This window comes from Hyalella azteca, unplaced genomic scaffold, assembly GCF_000764305.2.
Source record: "Hyalella azteca isolate HAZT.00-mixed unplaced genomic scaffold, Hazt_2.0.2 contig5036, whole genome shotgun sequence".
Taxonomy (NCBI): Eukaryota; Metazoa; Arthropoda; class Malacostraca; order Amphipoda; family Hyalellidae; genus Hyalella; species Hyalella azteca.
In genome coordinates, this window is record NW_025935241.1 from 132,061 (window position 1) to 147,019 (window position 14,959).

Below are 14,959 nucleotides of genomic sequence, written 5' to 3' on the forward strand. Positions count from 1 at the left end.
ATCACCGGCTTCATCAGTTATATTTTAGTTACATCATCTGAAATATAACTTAGATAATAGTTACATTAACTAACATTCAGATGGTTCTTGGTGTGCTTGGTTCTGTTCAGGTGGGAACTAGAGGTTGGTTCTTGTAGATTTATAATTGAAATACGAGCTTTTGGAGTTCGGTTTTAAATTTTCTTGATGCACTGCCTTATGAAGCACTGAAAAGTATTCTTTTTGTTTGATGCTCATCATAAGCTCAGTAGCTTGAGTTAAAAGACTTTATTTTTCTTCGGTTTCACGGTTTCAAAAATTGCTGTCTGTTTCATAATATCCTTAGAAGCTGTAAGTAAATGATTGTTCAATCCCTGAAAGTGAGGGCCCTCTGCTGATATTTTAATCTTTGTGATCTCTAGGCTTGCCGAGAGAGAATCAAAGCTGTGCAGATCAAAATTATGGCCCGCAACGAGAGAATTAAGCTACTCAATTTAAGGGGAACTCCAGACAGAGACAAACTTCCATCTTAGCGACTTGTGTGACTCACGATGCTTGTTTGTCCTAATCGCTAGATTTTGTTACGTCACCTCACTCTGGTTGACATGGTAGTATTTGTAGGGTAGGTTGACATTCCAAGCATTTTGCTGGCACTTTTCGTGCAGCTTCTACTAACTTGTTCTTTTAACTAACAAATCTTCCCATTAATTTGAGGCCAAAGAGAGATTAGTAACGAATATTTATTTGAAACAATCGAGAGGTATTTTCACCAGAATCCAATCATAATTGAACGATGGTCATTTGATGCTCATGATGAAACTGTGATGATGTGACAATGATTTAACTCATACATTTCACAACGTTAACACCATGGCATTCTCTCTGTCGTTTGCACATCACAGATCCAGCAAGCTAAGTACGTCTCCGACCAGAAACGTGTCGAGCAACTTTGCAAACGAATCTACGCAATCGATCCCCTCGAGCCCATTACTCCTAAGACTTCCACCCTCGCCTCAACGACGAGCGACTACGGTGCTTCTACATCCACCATCACAACGCAACATTACTACACGTCATCACCAACACAATACACGACTCCACTCACCACTGACACTAATATAAACCCCTCTTGTGGCATCCCCACAAACTCCAGTGACCTGATCAACCCCGCTGAAAATTACGGGGTGGTGCCGGGTGACGGAAATGACCCCACTTGCGAAGAAGTAGCAATGTTCCTGCCCCACGAGCCCTACACATTTTCCTCCCCGTTCCCCATGACCTGGGCGGATGTGGCCGCAGGCAGACGAAGTCCTGCAGTCTTCACACCACGAAGTCTGCAGGGTAGCGTCTGCTGCGATGACACAGACCTACAGACCAAGTTCCTTTCTGAGTCCCTGCCTTCTTCTCTGAGCGCTTCGGTGCTTGTCGGCGACAGCACTTGCGAAACAAGTAGCGAGCCTGACAACTCCGCGTTGCGGACACTCGCGCTACCGTCTGACCAAAATGCTGACGCCGCTTCGCCGGCGGCAAAATCCACAAATAACAGAGGCCGCGGCGCTCAGAGGAGTGGCAGAGGCGCCCTAAGGACCAGGTCAGCCCAAAGCAGAGGCTCTTGGTACCCTCAATCGCGTAGGGCTTTCTACAAGGACCAGTACGAAATGTACTACGTTCCTTACTCCTATGAACCGAGTCAGCAGCATCGGCCAAGGCGGTACGATTACAGATATCAGTATCAGACTGAGAAATACCAACCTTATCTAGTGCCTTATCCTAGTAAAGAATTTCGACAAAATCGCCGGCAGAACACGCAACAGAAACAGCGGAAATTACCAGAAGAAAGTTCACCGATTGTGACTGGGAAAGAAAATGAGAAAGAAGTTACCACTTCGAGGCCGAAAAGAGATCAGCCTCAAACTCGGCCATTGCGTCAAAGAGAACATAAAGTTCAACCCTCGAAGCCTCAGATTTCGTCTGTAACTAGAGCTGAAAAGTTAATCAATGAACCGCATTCTCAAACTGCAATTACAACGCTTGCTTATGATCAAGCTACGCCTCCAAATGCCCCAGCATGTGGAGAAAATACCGTAACTCTAGCAAAGGAAAACGCTGCCCCTGTAAACCGCAGTGTTGCCAATCCTCCTGTAAAGAAAGCAAAAGGTGAACCTGTTCACAAACAACGTACACAACCGCACACTTCCACATCACAACAATCCCGAAATTCTCACTCTTTGCCTCCGCGAGGTAATCCAAAATCGCGCGAATCCTCGCGTGGGAAAGGCAAACCACAAAAGTACCATTCAAATGAGACACGGAACTTTGAGAGTAAATCAAAGATTTCCAGTGGACCTCAATCAAGGCCTTTAGATCCTTCTAAGTCAGATGGCCGCACGCCTTCAGTAAAAGATGCTGAACGCCTCGGCGCTAACGTAGTCGCAACTCTGTCCGAAGTCAACACTCGAACGATCGTTCGCTCGAACGAACCCTGTCCTCCACAGGACATCAAGCAAGCCACTTCAAAAAAACCCGAGCACTCGTCAACGAGTATGTCGAGCGAAACTTTAACCCCTGCAACCAAGTCAAGTCCTCCAACAGAGACGAGCAGCAACGAAGAAAACTCTAAGTCCGTGTCTTCTACTCTAGTTTTTGACGGTAGAACAACCTACGCCGAGATACTGAAAGGGCAGCAAATGCTGCTTGAAGACTGTGCTGAAGGGAAGGATGAAATGTTGATCTCGACGATGCAAGTCGATCAAACCATTGACACGTCCCAGGCTCTGCTGGCTTCAGTCCCCCCTTTGCAAGAATCTGAGTCTATGCAACCTAGATCAAATCTTGATACCGAATATTATTCTCAATCGAATAAAGAAGATGATTTACCGCCCTCATCATCCACTGATGTTTTTATGAGTGAATTAAGCGAGTACACTCAAGCTCAAATTAGCCCGTATATTGCAGACGCTGCCGTTCTGCCTCAAGCGCAGTACGTCGCCAACGCTCCTAGCGACATGATGTCCCAAGAGTCCGCTGCTGTGCATGGTCTTTCAAGCTTCGTGGAGGTGACTAGTTACGTTCCAAGTGATGTGGTGCTCATTACCACCACTCAAGAACATGTCTACCACCCTTTAGATGTTAACTCGTCTCAAATGTCGAGTCTGATGGCCACATCGTCAGCGAGTTCCTACATAGACTCGTCGGAGGCGTCGCCGGAGTGTCGGCCTTCCTCCATATTTGTGCAGAACAGCAGCTTGGTTCGCGGAAACGCTGGAATTAATGACAATATAACGCGTATAAAAGAAGAGGAAAGAAGTGTGAATGTTGGCGGCGGCGTGAAACCCGCAGCTGTTGCCACAAACGAGACGCATTCGTGGCGTGACGTCGAACTTACTTATGAAGAGCCCGAGTGCGCGTACAAGCCCAAGTATGAGCCTAATTCTCAACTGCACTTGAAAGAAACCTTCACTAAAGAAAAGAAATTACTCAAGGAAGAAAGTTCTAGACAACAACATGTTCTTCTTAATCGTCTTGCTGAAGTGGAGTCTATTCCACAGAGCGTCAAGGAGCAACTATCCTGCCTCGACTTATCCAAGTATACATACGCTCAAATTCTTGCCATGAATTTGGAGCTCAAAAAGGCCGAGTGTGCCAAGTCTGAAGCTTCTGAAGCTGCCGATACAAAAGCCTCGAGTGAAGAACATAAGCAACGCTCGAAGACCAACGAGTGCAAAGACGCCCCCGTCATCACCGTTGTTCCTGTAGAAGAGGTGACACGAGGAGAGATTGAAGTCCCCAAGCCCAAAGCTAGTCAGTCCACATCAACGGGCTATGTCCCTCCTGGTAAATATATCCCAGGACTAATTTTCAAGGAGGGGACAACAGAACGATCTCGGTCGCGAAGCAATAGAAGAAAGTCTCCTCATCGAGCATCCAAAACGGTCGACCAAACTTTAGCTAACGAAGAAACTCAAGGTGCGAGCGCCTTGACTTTGCCTCGAGAATCGGAAAAACCCCAATCCAGAAGCCGAGATTCCTCAGGCACCAAGAAACGAAGCCGAGAATCCTCAACCAGTAAAAAGCGAAGCCAAGATTCCAAGTTAACCAAACTAGAACCCACGAAAGGTAAAGTATCGCCCTCGGGTGAACAGCGATTCGACACAAAGGAGCTTCGTCCCCCTGAAGAAGCCAGGACCAGCCAGCAAACTGATGCAATGGAGAATAAATCTGTAACTAAGATCTTATTAGATGATGAGAGCTTAGTTTCAGCTCGGAAAACCGGAAAAGTAGGCACGGAGAATTCATTGCAAAACGAAGTTGAGTCTACTGAAATTCAAACCAAAATTGTGCCATCAGAACCCAGTCCCTATGTGGAGAAAGAGGAAGAAGTACGCTCGGTAAAAGAAAGTGAAAGCAATCAACAAGCTGACTCCCTGTGCAAGAATGGAAAAAGTAAGAAGAAGAAAAAGAAACAGAAGCTAAACCCTGAAGAAGATGATCTAGAAAAGGCGTTGAGAGAAATAGCGAAGATGGAAGAATCAGGAAAACTTGAGAAGGTTCCACAGGCTTCCTCAATAGAGAATATTGAGAGTTCAACTAGACAAACAAAGCAGAAAAAACGATCAATTCCAACTGGTTCAAGCCGGTTGAAAGAAACAGAAAGGAAAGGCGATGAGCCCCGAGCTGCAGAGTCAAAGTCGCCCATGACAAAAAAATCGTCGAAGGGAAAATTTTCTACAAAGAAAAACACCTCCAAAGATTCTACAAGCAAAGATTCTTCAGAGTCTTCATTCGATCAGAGTTCAAGTGCCGACGCTGCAGGGAGCAGCGTAACTTTCAAGCCCGAAGTCGGTGCCAAGCCTGAGGCTGAAGTCAGTGCCAAGCCTGAGGCTGAAGTCAGTGCCATCCCTGAGCCTGAAGTCAGTGACAAACCTTACCCTACCGAATTGGCTTCGCAGAAGTCTGAGGGAACCGGAGTTCGTAAGAAGAAGGCCAAAATTCAAAAAGAACCTTTGGCCAAAAAGGCTGCGCGAGAGCTTGATGCTCCACTTTCTGGAAGTTTAATCTCGAAAAAATCCTCGGAAGTTGTGCCAAAACAACAGAAATTTCTTTCCCGGGTTGACCAGGCAACTTCCAACGCTATTGATGTACATGAGACGTCAGGTGATGATAGGAACAAAAAAGCTACAAAGCCTACGAAAGTACAAGCTACCGAGACGAAAGAAAGTGTTCCTACAAATATTAAGGCCACCGAAAATGATTTGAGGAATAGGGATTCGAAGGTGACTGAGGCAAATGATCAGAAAGAAAGTGACACCGCTAAAATTGATATTCCACAAGTTACTGAGGTCACAGGAGGTGTGATCAGTGGTAAAGCCCTTGAGGTAACTGAAGTCAGGACCCCTGAGGTCAGAGAAAATGCATCGAAAGTTATTGTAGGCACTGAGAGTGATGTCAGAGGAAATGATTTACTAGAAACCGAGGTCCTAGAAAGTGAGATCAGAAGTAAAGATTTAATTTTTGCGGAGACCACAGAAAATGAGGTCAGCCTTAAAGATTTTAGGGCTACTGAGGCCACAAAAAGTGAGGTCAGTGTAAGAGATTCGAAGGTTACTGAGGTCACAGTAGGTGATGCCGAGCTAGAGGCACTAGTCGCCGCTGCCGGGCGCGATGCCAAGTGCGTAGCTGACGCCCGTGTATGCGATGGCTCGCTTGCAACAGCAAGCAATGAGCAAGCGCCGCAAGAGAGGAAGCAATTCAACCTGCCCATCCCGGACCATGCCAGTGATTGGCTAGACGTAATCGAGAGTGGTGGCTTCTCACTTGATAGTTCTGATGAAGAAATTGAAGATAAAATGGCTTCTATCAGCGTTGCCCCAACTGCAAAAATCAGTGCCGTTTGTGCTGACGCGATGGCCTCAATCAGTGCTGACAAGACGGTATCAATCACTGCTGACACAAAAGTCTCAACCAGTGATGACATTAAGCCAAATCCGAGTGCACCCTTAGAAAATACTGCTAGAAGTTGGGTTGAAGTGATTGAGGAGGTCATGCCAGTTGATAATTATTGCGTTGATGAAGACAGGAAAGAGATTCCCGATTTGCCTGAAGGTGAAGTTGTCAATCAAGGCCCTGAAGGCACTCGCACTCAAGTCAAAGTAACGAGTTCTGGCAAATCTAGTGGAATCATTCGGAAGATAGTGAAGAAAATCGAATATGTAGATAGTACTCCCGTCGAGACTGAAGAAGAATTACGTTCTGAGGAGAAATTCAGCGAACCTCGTATTTCCGAAAGTAAAGATGATACGACCTCTTCAGTAAGAAAAAGACGAACAGTTAAGAAGCTTATCTTTATCGATGGACATCCTAGTAAGTCAGATGAGGAACCTGATGATGCCACGGTCAATACGAGTATCAGTAAGTCTCCCAAAATAGACCGACAGACCAGCCGAACTGCGCAGTCATCCCGAATGTTGAGCAGCGCAACAATTGTCAGTACGAAGAAAATTTCAAACCCAACGGAAGAGGATGATGGCATTTTGGTTTCAGCTCATGTTCAGTACGACGAAGAAAATCTGCCGGATGAAGACCAAACTCATGCACTTGACTCATCGAGACGGACGGTTATAAAAAAAATAGCTTTCGTTGAAGGACAGCCTGTGGAAACTGAAGAGGTTGTAGAGACCCAAGATGATGACGTAGGCCTTGATGACCTGAGCCCTGTCGCGATCGTTGATTTTGGGGATACTTATACGACCAGTGCGGCAAAACGGAAAAATGATGCACTCAAAATCAAGAAAAGACTGTCATTCTCTGCTGACGTTGACGTCATCTCCTCTGATGGCGTCGAGAAATCAACACTATCAGGTGATGATGATGACGGCGAAGTTGTTGAGACCGTTTCTACTGAAGAGGGAGCAACAACTTCAACTATCATCACTACTAGAACAACGACGCGAACAATCCGTGTAATCAAGAAAATAATAACAACAATAGTGTACATAAATGGAGAACCTGTGCAGACGCAGAAGGAAATAGAAGTGCCGATAGACGAATATGGCAATGAAATAGAAGACGTCGATGATTTTGAGCTCTCGATGGAAGCGCAATCTGCAGATCCCAAGATAGATGTAGATACAGGTGTCTCCGTTCAACAATCCCTAGTCACCCCACCAGCTTGTCAACAACACGGCAAACCCGGAAAATCTGATAACCCGAAAAGGAAAGTTTCATTCAAGCTCGATGAAGTTCCAAAGATATCAGGTTTCAATTTAAAAATTCCTGACCACGCAGATGATTGGATGGAGTTAATGGAAGGCGGTGGCTTTTCTCTCGATGATGAAGAGGAAGATGTTCAATCACCTGAAAAAGCCCCAGAGGCATGCGATGCATCTACTCAGAAAGTTTCAATTCTGGGGCCAGAAAGCAAATCTGAGATCCTCGATACCAAGCAGGAAGTAGATGAACATGAACTGCTGCTTACTCATGTAAAATCTACTCCTGAGCGGCCTTGCAGTGAGGCTGCAAAGCTGGAAGAGAAACTAAATGTGCCCGAGAAATTCAATCTGAAAATTCCTAGTCACGCCGACGATTGGCTGGACATCATGGAAAGCGGCGGTTTCTCAATGGATGACGAAGACGAACCCGAGACGTCAGGTGAAATTCTTTCTGTAATTCCCGAGACTCGCTCATCTGAAGGTTTGACCTCGTCTGATGCTTCCTTGATCCCGCCATCTGTCGTGAAGGCTGCAGAGCCAGCTGTATCTGAACAGACGCCTGTGGAGCAAACGTCTTCGCCTGATAATCGATTGGACGTTTCTAGAGTGGATGCTGTGCACAAGATAACCCAGGTTTCAGATGAGAATGAGTTGCAAAAATCGTTATCTGGTGTTGCAGACTTCAGCAGCGCCATCGAGAATGGCGGTATTAACTTGGAGAGTGAAGACCAAACTGAGCCTGCTGTGTTCCTTTCGGGTGCTCTCGAACAAATTGAACTTCCATCAAAGGAGAAGGATGTCGATAATAAGTCCAGTAATAACGAGAGCTCGAATTCAATTGATTTCGTGAGTGTTATTGAAGGTGGAGGGTTTACACTTGACAGTGAGGACGAGCGTGATGACGACATACTAACTGAGAAGAAGCCCGAAGCCGCCGCTGTGGATATAATTGAAATTTCTCGGCCTGCCACATCGGTCACTGCAGAAGCCGCCGTGACAGATGGGATCCAACCTCAATCTAGTTCCAAGGACATTAAGGCCGACACAAATCCTGCAGCTGCGTCTGGGTTGAAGAGTCAAGTCGAGTCTGAAATTCATGATTTGCTAGATGTTTCGATGATAACTAAACCATCAGAGTCCGTTTCTCTCAAGAATGAAGGTTCAACGATTATCATCGAAACTGAAGGTAAACTGACTTTCGAAACTGGGACTAATCTTCCTGCAGTAAACCTTGATCTCAAAGGCAAAGATATCGATTTTGTGACTGAAACTATCAACAAAGGAGAACTTAATGTGCACCGTAAGATAAGTAAAACGCATCCTACGAACAAAGAGGAAATAATTGACAAACCCTTGTCAACAACTTGTCAGACATTGGACATATCCCTAGTGCCCCAATGGCTTCGCCCTAAGACGACTGCACCCACAGCGTCGTCTGCACCGGTTGACCCTGTAACCATGAAGATTGTCGCCTCCTTTGAAGAGAGAAAAAAACACTTCTCGCTTAGCAGTCCAATGGGTGGCAATCATAAGGAAGCATTGAATGTCAAAAATAAACCAGATGAACCCAGTGACTCGACGGCTACAAGTCAAGCTAAGTTACCCTCGGAAGCAGCCTCTGCCGATACCAGTCCTGCTATCGGTCTTTATCCAAAAATAAATGAAGCGTCTTCTGAGAAACTGATACATGAGTTTCCTGACATTGCTGTTGACACAATAAACGAGCAAGATAAAATCGCGTTACTTGAAGAATCGCCTGAAAAATCCATATTGAGTCTCGAAGCGAGTGCGATAAAGGACATGGATGTCAAGGGAGAGACTGAGATCCCCCACGAGACCGTTCAAGAAGTCAAAGTTGATGAGCCTCCCGTTTTTAGCGATTTCAACTTCCCCGCTATGAAGAAATCTGCTGTGAATGTTGGTGGAAGAGCAGCTCTGCCACCGCCCGTAATGTCATACGCTAAGATGGTTGTTTCGGGCGAGCCGGTTCAGGGGCAGGAACTCACGGAAAAACCGAAACCTTACATCTACCGTAACCCTCCCGCTATGCAAGTCGACGCCGTGGAAGTAGTTGGAAAGCGTGTGGAAAACAAGGATGAATTCAAGGAGTACAAGCCTCGACGGTCGTCTGGACGACGCACTGTGAGCACGTCGGGGCCTAGCGGGAAAAAACTTGATATCCTTTCGGCCGTCGAAGAGCCCAACAAAAGTAATTCTTTGACCAATTTGTTAGCAGGAACTCACATGCCCGAAATCTCCGTCTTCCAACACCCGAATAGGTTTTCCCTGAAAACGGATCGCGCAAGCGATGAAGTCCCAGCCTTCCCGGAGGATATGGTGCTTGAAGACGTCTACGATGAAGTTGAGGCACCCTCAAACAAGGAAAAAACGGAAGTTGAGAACGCAATTAACCGAAGGAAGCAAGAAGTTCTCAAAGCAAAGTCGCGCAAGAAATCCAAATCGACTTCAAAGAGCGAAAAATCTGTTCCTGTACTCAATGATTCTCTAATGGCAGCTCATTACCTCTCACGCGAGATGAGGTTTGATATGAATGAATTAGAAAAAGCAGAACAAATTTACTATGAATTCCTCAACAGCCAGCCGAATTCAATTGAAACATCTACTGTTGAGGGAGAAGTTTCTATTGCGAATGTATTAAATGAGGAAGGACCATCTGCAGCTTCTCCAATACCCAGGTCCGACCGCACTGAAGTGTCTACCTCCGATACTAGCAATGAAGAACGATCTGAGCCTAAAAAATGTTCCATTGAAACCATCAATAAAGAAATCGGTACACAACTTTTCAATGAAATCTCTAGTGAAACGCTGACCGAACAAACTCTGCCTGAAGGATCTAAATCAACAGTGATGGCAGCTACCGCTTGTCAATCGGAATTGTCATCCGATGTGAAACTCGATGAAATATCTCCTATTTTATCAACAGCGCCTGTAAATTCTCTTATAAATGAAGATCATCAAAAACCAAATGTTCTGGAAGAAAAATTGAAAAAGGCAAGAGCGACAATAGACAAAGCCATTATTCCACGTATGAAATCTGACCAAAACAACAAGACGGCAACGAATGAGACTGCTGAAATTATAACTACTCCGAAATCGGAGCCTGATTTCGAGAAGCAGACGCCACCATCGTTCAGAGAAATCGTTTCTTATTACGATCAAAATGCAATCAATGAGGCAGAATCTCTTTACTTCGAATATCTCGCTAAGCAGGACGTTGATGCCACTCTAACTCCTCCCGAGGGAGAAAACGTTTCTTCCGACGTCGAAACGTCATCGCCAGCTAGTAAAATGTTAGCACCAGCATCTGGCGATACTATACAGATGCCAGACGTCACCGCAGTTCTGGGTGAAGTCACTTCGAAGTCGGCTGAAATCACTTCGCAAGTGCATGCAGCCGTACCACAAATGCCCGAAATCACTCCACATGTGCCTGCAATCACCCCACTGGTCCTCGATGACACACCGAAGGTGCCCGAAATCACTTCAAATGTTCTCAAATTAGCATCACCTGAGCTCAAAATCACCTCATTAGTACCCGACGTCCAGTTGTCGATGCCCGAAGTCACCGAAAAAAATTCCGAAGTTCTCTCGTCTGTGTTAGACGCCATATCGACTGTTAGAATTGCTAAAACGAATGTACAAGAACCCATTCAGTCTGTTGATGCTTCAGCGACTGGCGACGATGCCTATGAAAAACAAAAGAACGAAATGTTACTGGACGTTTATTCCCCTCACTGCACGTACGACGTTGGGGCATTGAAAGCTGCTGAAGTAGAGTATCACGAGCACCTGGCGAACGCACCTAGCGAGAACACCTGGGCTGACGTAGTCGCCAAGAACAAACCTGTTATTCCAGCAGATACCGAGGACGATCAATCAAACCGTTCCTTTATTTGGCTCAAAAAGGCGTATGTGCAAATCGTTGTACCTGACGATGAGTATCCTCCTAGGACTCCCCTAAAGCTGGTTGATGAAGATGGCTTCACGGAGTGCATCTCCAAGCGCGAACGCCGTCGTCGGTTACTCTCGTCGGGATCCAGGGATACTGACACTGAGGACGACTACGTCAAAGATGTAGTACCCTACGTCCCCCGAGTTGAACTTCCTGACTTCACTGAAGTTCCTACCTCAGAGGCCATTCCTGAACCCAAACCGACTGAAAATGACGTCTCTTCTGCGACATCAGACAAGCCTTCTAAGAAAATTGCGCTTGACGTCGAACTGGAAGACCACTACGAAGAGGCCGTGGAAACGACGCCCAAGAAAATTATTCGCAGACGAAGTCATAAATCGTCTACGATGTCCGAGGTTGAGCAAGAAGTTGAGGAAATAATCAGACAAATAAACGAAGAAAATGACATCGGTCGAATCCGGCGTCAAGTAATCGACTTCTGGCAAGATAAATGGAAATACGACGATGCAGAACAAGCATATCACGAGAGCCTGGCAAAGGAAAACCAAAGAGCTGAGGTAGATGTTGCTTTTGCATCAGATGTTAGCCGTAGAAACAATGATCGGGACGATGATGGTTCAAATTCTGAAAATACTGGTCAAAGATCTCTCTCAAACCTCCCCTCGAGTTTAAGTGATGGTAATAGGAATGGTTTAACTTCTAATTTTAGTAACGAAAATCGAGTTCCATTCAATTGGTCGGATGAAAGTACCTACCTCTCACCATCACTTGTCTCCACTCCCCCCGCTTTGCGTGCTGTGTCAGCTTCTCTAACATCTGCTACCTTGCTTCCTTTGCATGATTTGTCTTGTCCTGCACCCGCCAACTTAGTGGATAGATTGTCTCCTTCTGTGCCCTCTCCTTCGGTAGATAATGCATCTGCCTCTTTAGTTAGTGGTGGTCCTTCTGATTTGATCATTAACGATTTCACTTGTGTTCAAACGACTGAGCCTCAGGCATCCACTTACCAAAACTCACCCGACTGTTTGACTGACTCTGACCAAGACAAAGCAGATAATAAACTCGAAAGTGTCGACGAGACCCCGGTCGCACCAACGACGAAGGATTCGTGTCCCTTAAAACTCCCACTCGAAGAAGACCGAACCTTCGATGGTCATAATGACCGAATATCAACTGCAGATACCTTGCAGTCAGAGCCGTTGGTCAATGAAACCCCACACGGCGGGGTTAAAGGAACCCTCAGAGATGAGGCTAGCGAGTCGCTAGCGTCTCCTGTGACATGGCACTCGGTGCAGGTTGGCTGTGTGGCGTGACGGTGCAGGTTGTCAGTGTGGCGTGACCGTTTAGCTTGGCTGTGCGTCGAGTCTACCAGGTGTTGACTAACTTGTATTTTTGTAGATCGATGACATTCCTGCCCCTTTTCTGACCATAATCACCTCGGGTGCCAGCTGCGTGCTGTTGGCTTCTTGACAATACATCGTTATTATTATATTATTAAATAAAACTATGGATGGTTTTCTATCAGTTTAGGCTCTTTGAAGTGCAATTCTTTACTGTAAACATCCCTCTTAAATGGTTAATAATTACTGCATTTTTAAGCTCAAGCTCCTCAAATTGTATTACATAACAACCACGTGCCTAGAGAGATTTCTATTATGATGATGGGATGACAATGCTGGACAAGTAGATAATTGGTAAAAAATTACTTGGGCTTGACATTTTTTACACTTCAACTTTTTCAAATTTTTTGTATTTTTTAACCCCGCCCGAGGTGATTATAGGGTTGTGATCACTTGATGTGCCGTACTAGGGTAATGACGCCTCATTCATTAATCAAATTATAGAACCCACAATTTATCATCCTATCCTTTATAATCTCTGTGTATTCCATATTTAATATCTTTGTATTTGTGTTGAATTTGATTACCGTAATGACAGTTTCCTCTAACGGCGCAATTAATTTTGAAGGCAATGTTTAGTCGAGTTGCGTTGGCTCGGCAGTCACTCATCTTGTTGATGAGGAAAGTAAACCAAGCGTCAAACATCCACTAACATGCTGGACAATTAAATTACCTGGCTTAACTAGCGTCATATGGAACCCAGACCTTCTTGGGCTAACGATATTGAAATGCATGCAAACTTGTTACATTGGTGCCGGTAACAGTATACGTAAAATACCTTTAACTTACGCCGAGCCTAAAAGGATTGATGAGGTAATGTTATTCTGATACAAAAATTCGACATTTTTTATTTGAAAGGCAAGTAATGATAATTTTATCTTCCTGTGAAATCGTGAAGTTACAAACCCCGCAGAGGCAATAGATTTTTGTGGCTTCTAACTGAATTTTTTGTCTACTATTTTTACCTGGTAATTTCTTCACAGCTTTATGCGTGACTTTCGCGCTTATGGAAGACGAAATAAATAACAATTAGCTCATTTAATGACATAATTTATGACATTAACTAGTTTTTAATTTATGTTGGGGCATTAATTAATAATACTGATTAGTTTTTATTAACAAAAATTAGGATCGCGCTGTAATTTATGAGGTTATGTTATGGCCGAGTTTTTCGGTTACCACTAAACCTTATTTATCGCTTCTGCTTTCATATTTACCTTCGCTTGCCACGCTTTTCCCTTTGCCTTCTTTGTTTCACTACTGATGTACTCTATTTTTGTTTTTTCTCAGTGTCCGTTTTAGGCATACTGACTTCATTTTTACAGTGTGCTTATCAGTAATGCGTGCTTTGTTTTTACAGTATGTGTTAATGCCTACTTTGATTTTACAGTTTTTATAAATAAAATGTGATTTATTTACAGTGTAAATGTATCATCAAAAAATTATTTGTTTATACTGTGGGATGCGGTTTAGCCGGGCTATTGAAATCTTTGTGCCAAAATTGGGCAAATGTGTCGCTATTAGCTGGGTATCTGGGATAAACTGGGTCAAATGTGTCATCAGTATAGATGGGTATCTGGTATAAAGTGGGCCAAATGTGTCACCATTAGCTGGGTTAATAAGACTATCATAATATCCCGGCAGCTAAGTTGCTAGGAAAATATTTTCTCACTCGTTAACTCAGTCGCTATAACCTAACCTCACTTAACCTAGCCTAAACTAACCGAACCTTCCGACTGCAGGACCAAGCAAATCAAACTGCAGCTGCTGCCTCACCTGCAGCTAAAAAGAGGAAGAAGGCAACCGATGAATTGATTGTTAAAAATGAAAGTGACCAGCCTAAAGAGAAAGAGAGTGACAAGAAGGAAAGAAAGAAAGAGAGTGACGCTTACAAGTCTGCCGTCAAGGAGGCCGAAGTAAAGCTCAAGTCCCTGGAAGAGAGGGTGATGAAACTGGTGGACTTCGACGTGGCCGAGCGACTCATGAGTCTGCAGGTGGGTACCTATATTTCGGCACTTTATATGAAAACAATATAACATTTCATTCTGGTATATATTTATTTATTTCTTCCAAATATTTCGGCTCTTTATATTTAGTACGTCTTTCTCGTACTAAAGGAAGATCTCGGTCAGAACTTACCTCACTCGCGTATTGTTACAGTCAGATCTCTGTCGCTAACACGGTTTTCCCACGGTGGAAGAATGGTCCGAGATCGGCTAAGATCAATGAGCTCTCTGTCCATCAGAGTTCGTTTTGATCATGCCATGTTAAGAATGGGAGTAGATAACCCTTCGCATAGCCGTTGCTAGGAATTGGGACTGCCACACCTCGTTTGTGCTTATTACTCTTATTTTCACCAATTTCATATGAAACCTACTAGATTGAGGCTGATCAAGAATTATCTTGTACGCCGGTGAGGTAATCATAAATCGTAGAAC

The 14,959-nt window shown here is 44.6% G+C and overlaps 1 protein-coding gene across 1 annotated transcript in view; it reads left to right on the plus strand.

Moving 5' to 3' along the window:
• Positions 1-14,959, plus strand: part of LOC108679143 (muscle-specific protein 300 kDa) — a 131,740-nt gene that overhangs the window by 71,828 nt on the left and 44,953 nt on the right. The window contains exons 54-55 of the mRNA XM_047880237.1: positions 882-12,416; positions 14,264-14,515. Coding sequence (XP_047736193.1) covers positions 882-12,416; positions 14,264-14,515 — 11,787 coding nt within the window. The remainder of the gene's footprint in view (positions 1-881; positions 12,417-14,263; positions 14,516-14,959) is intronic.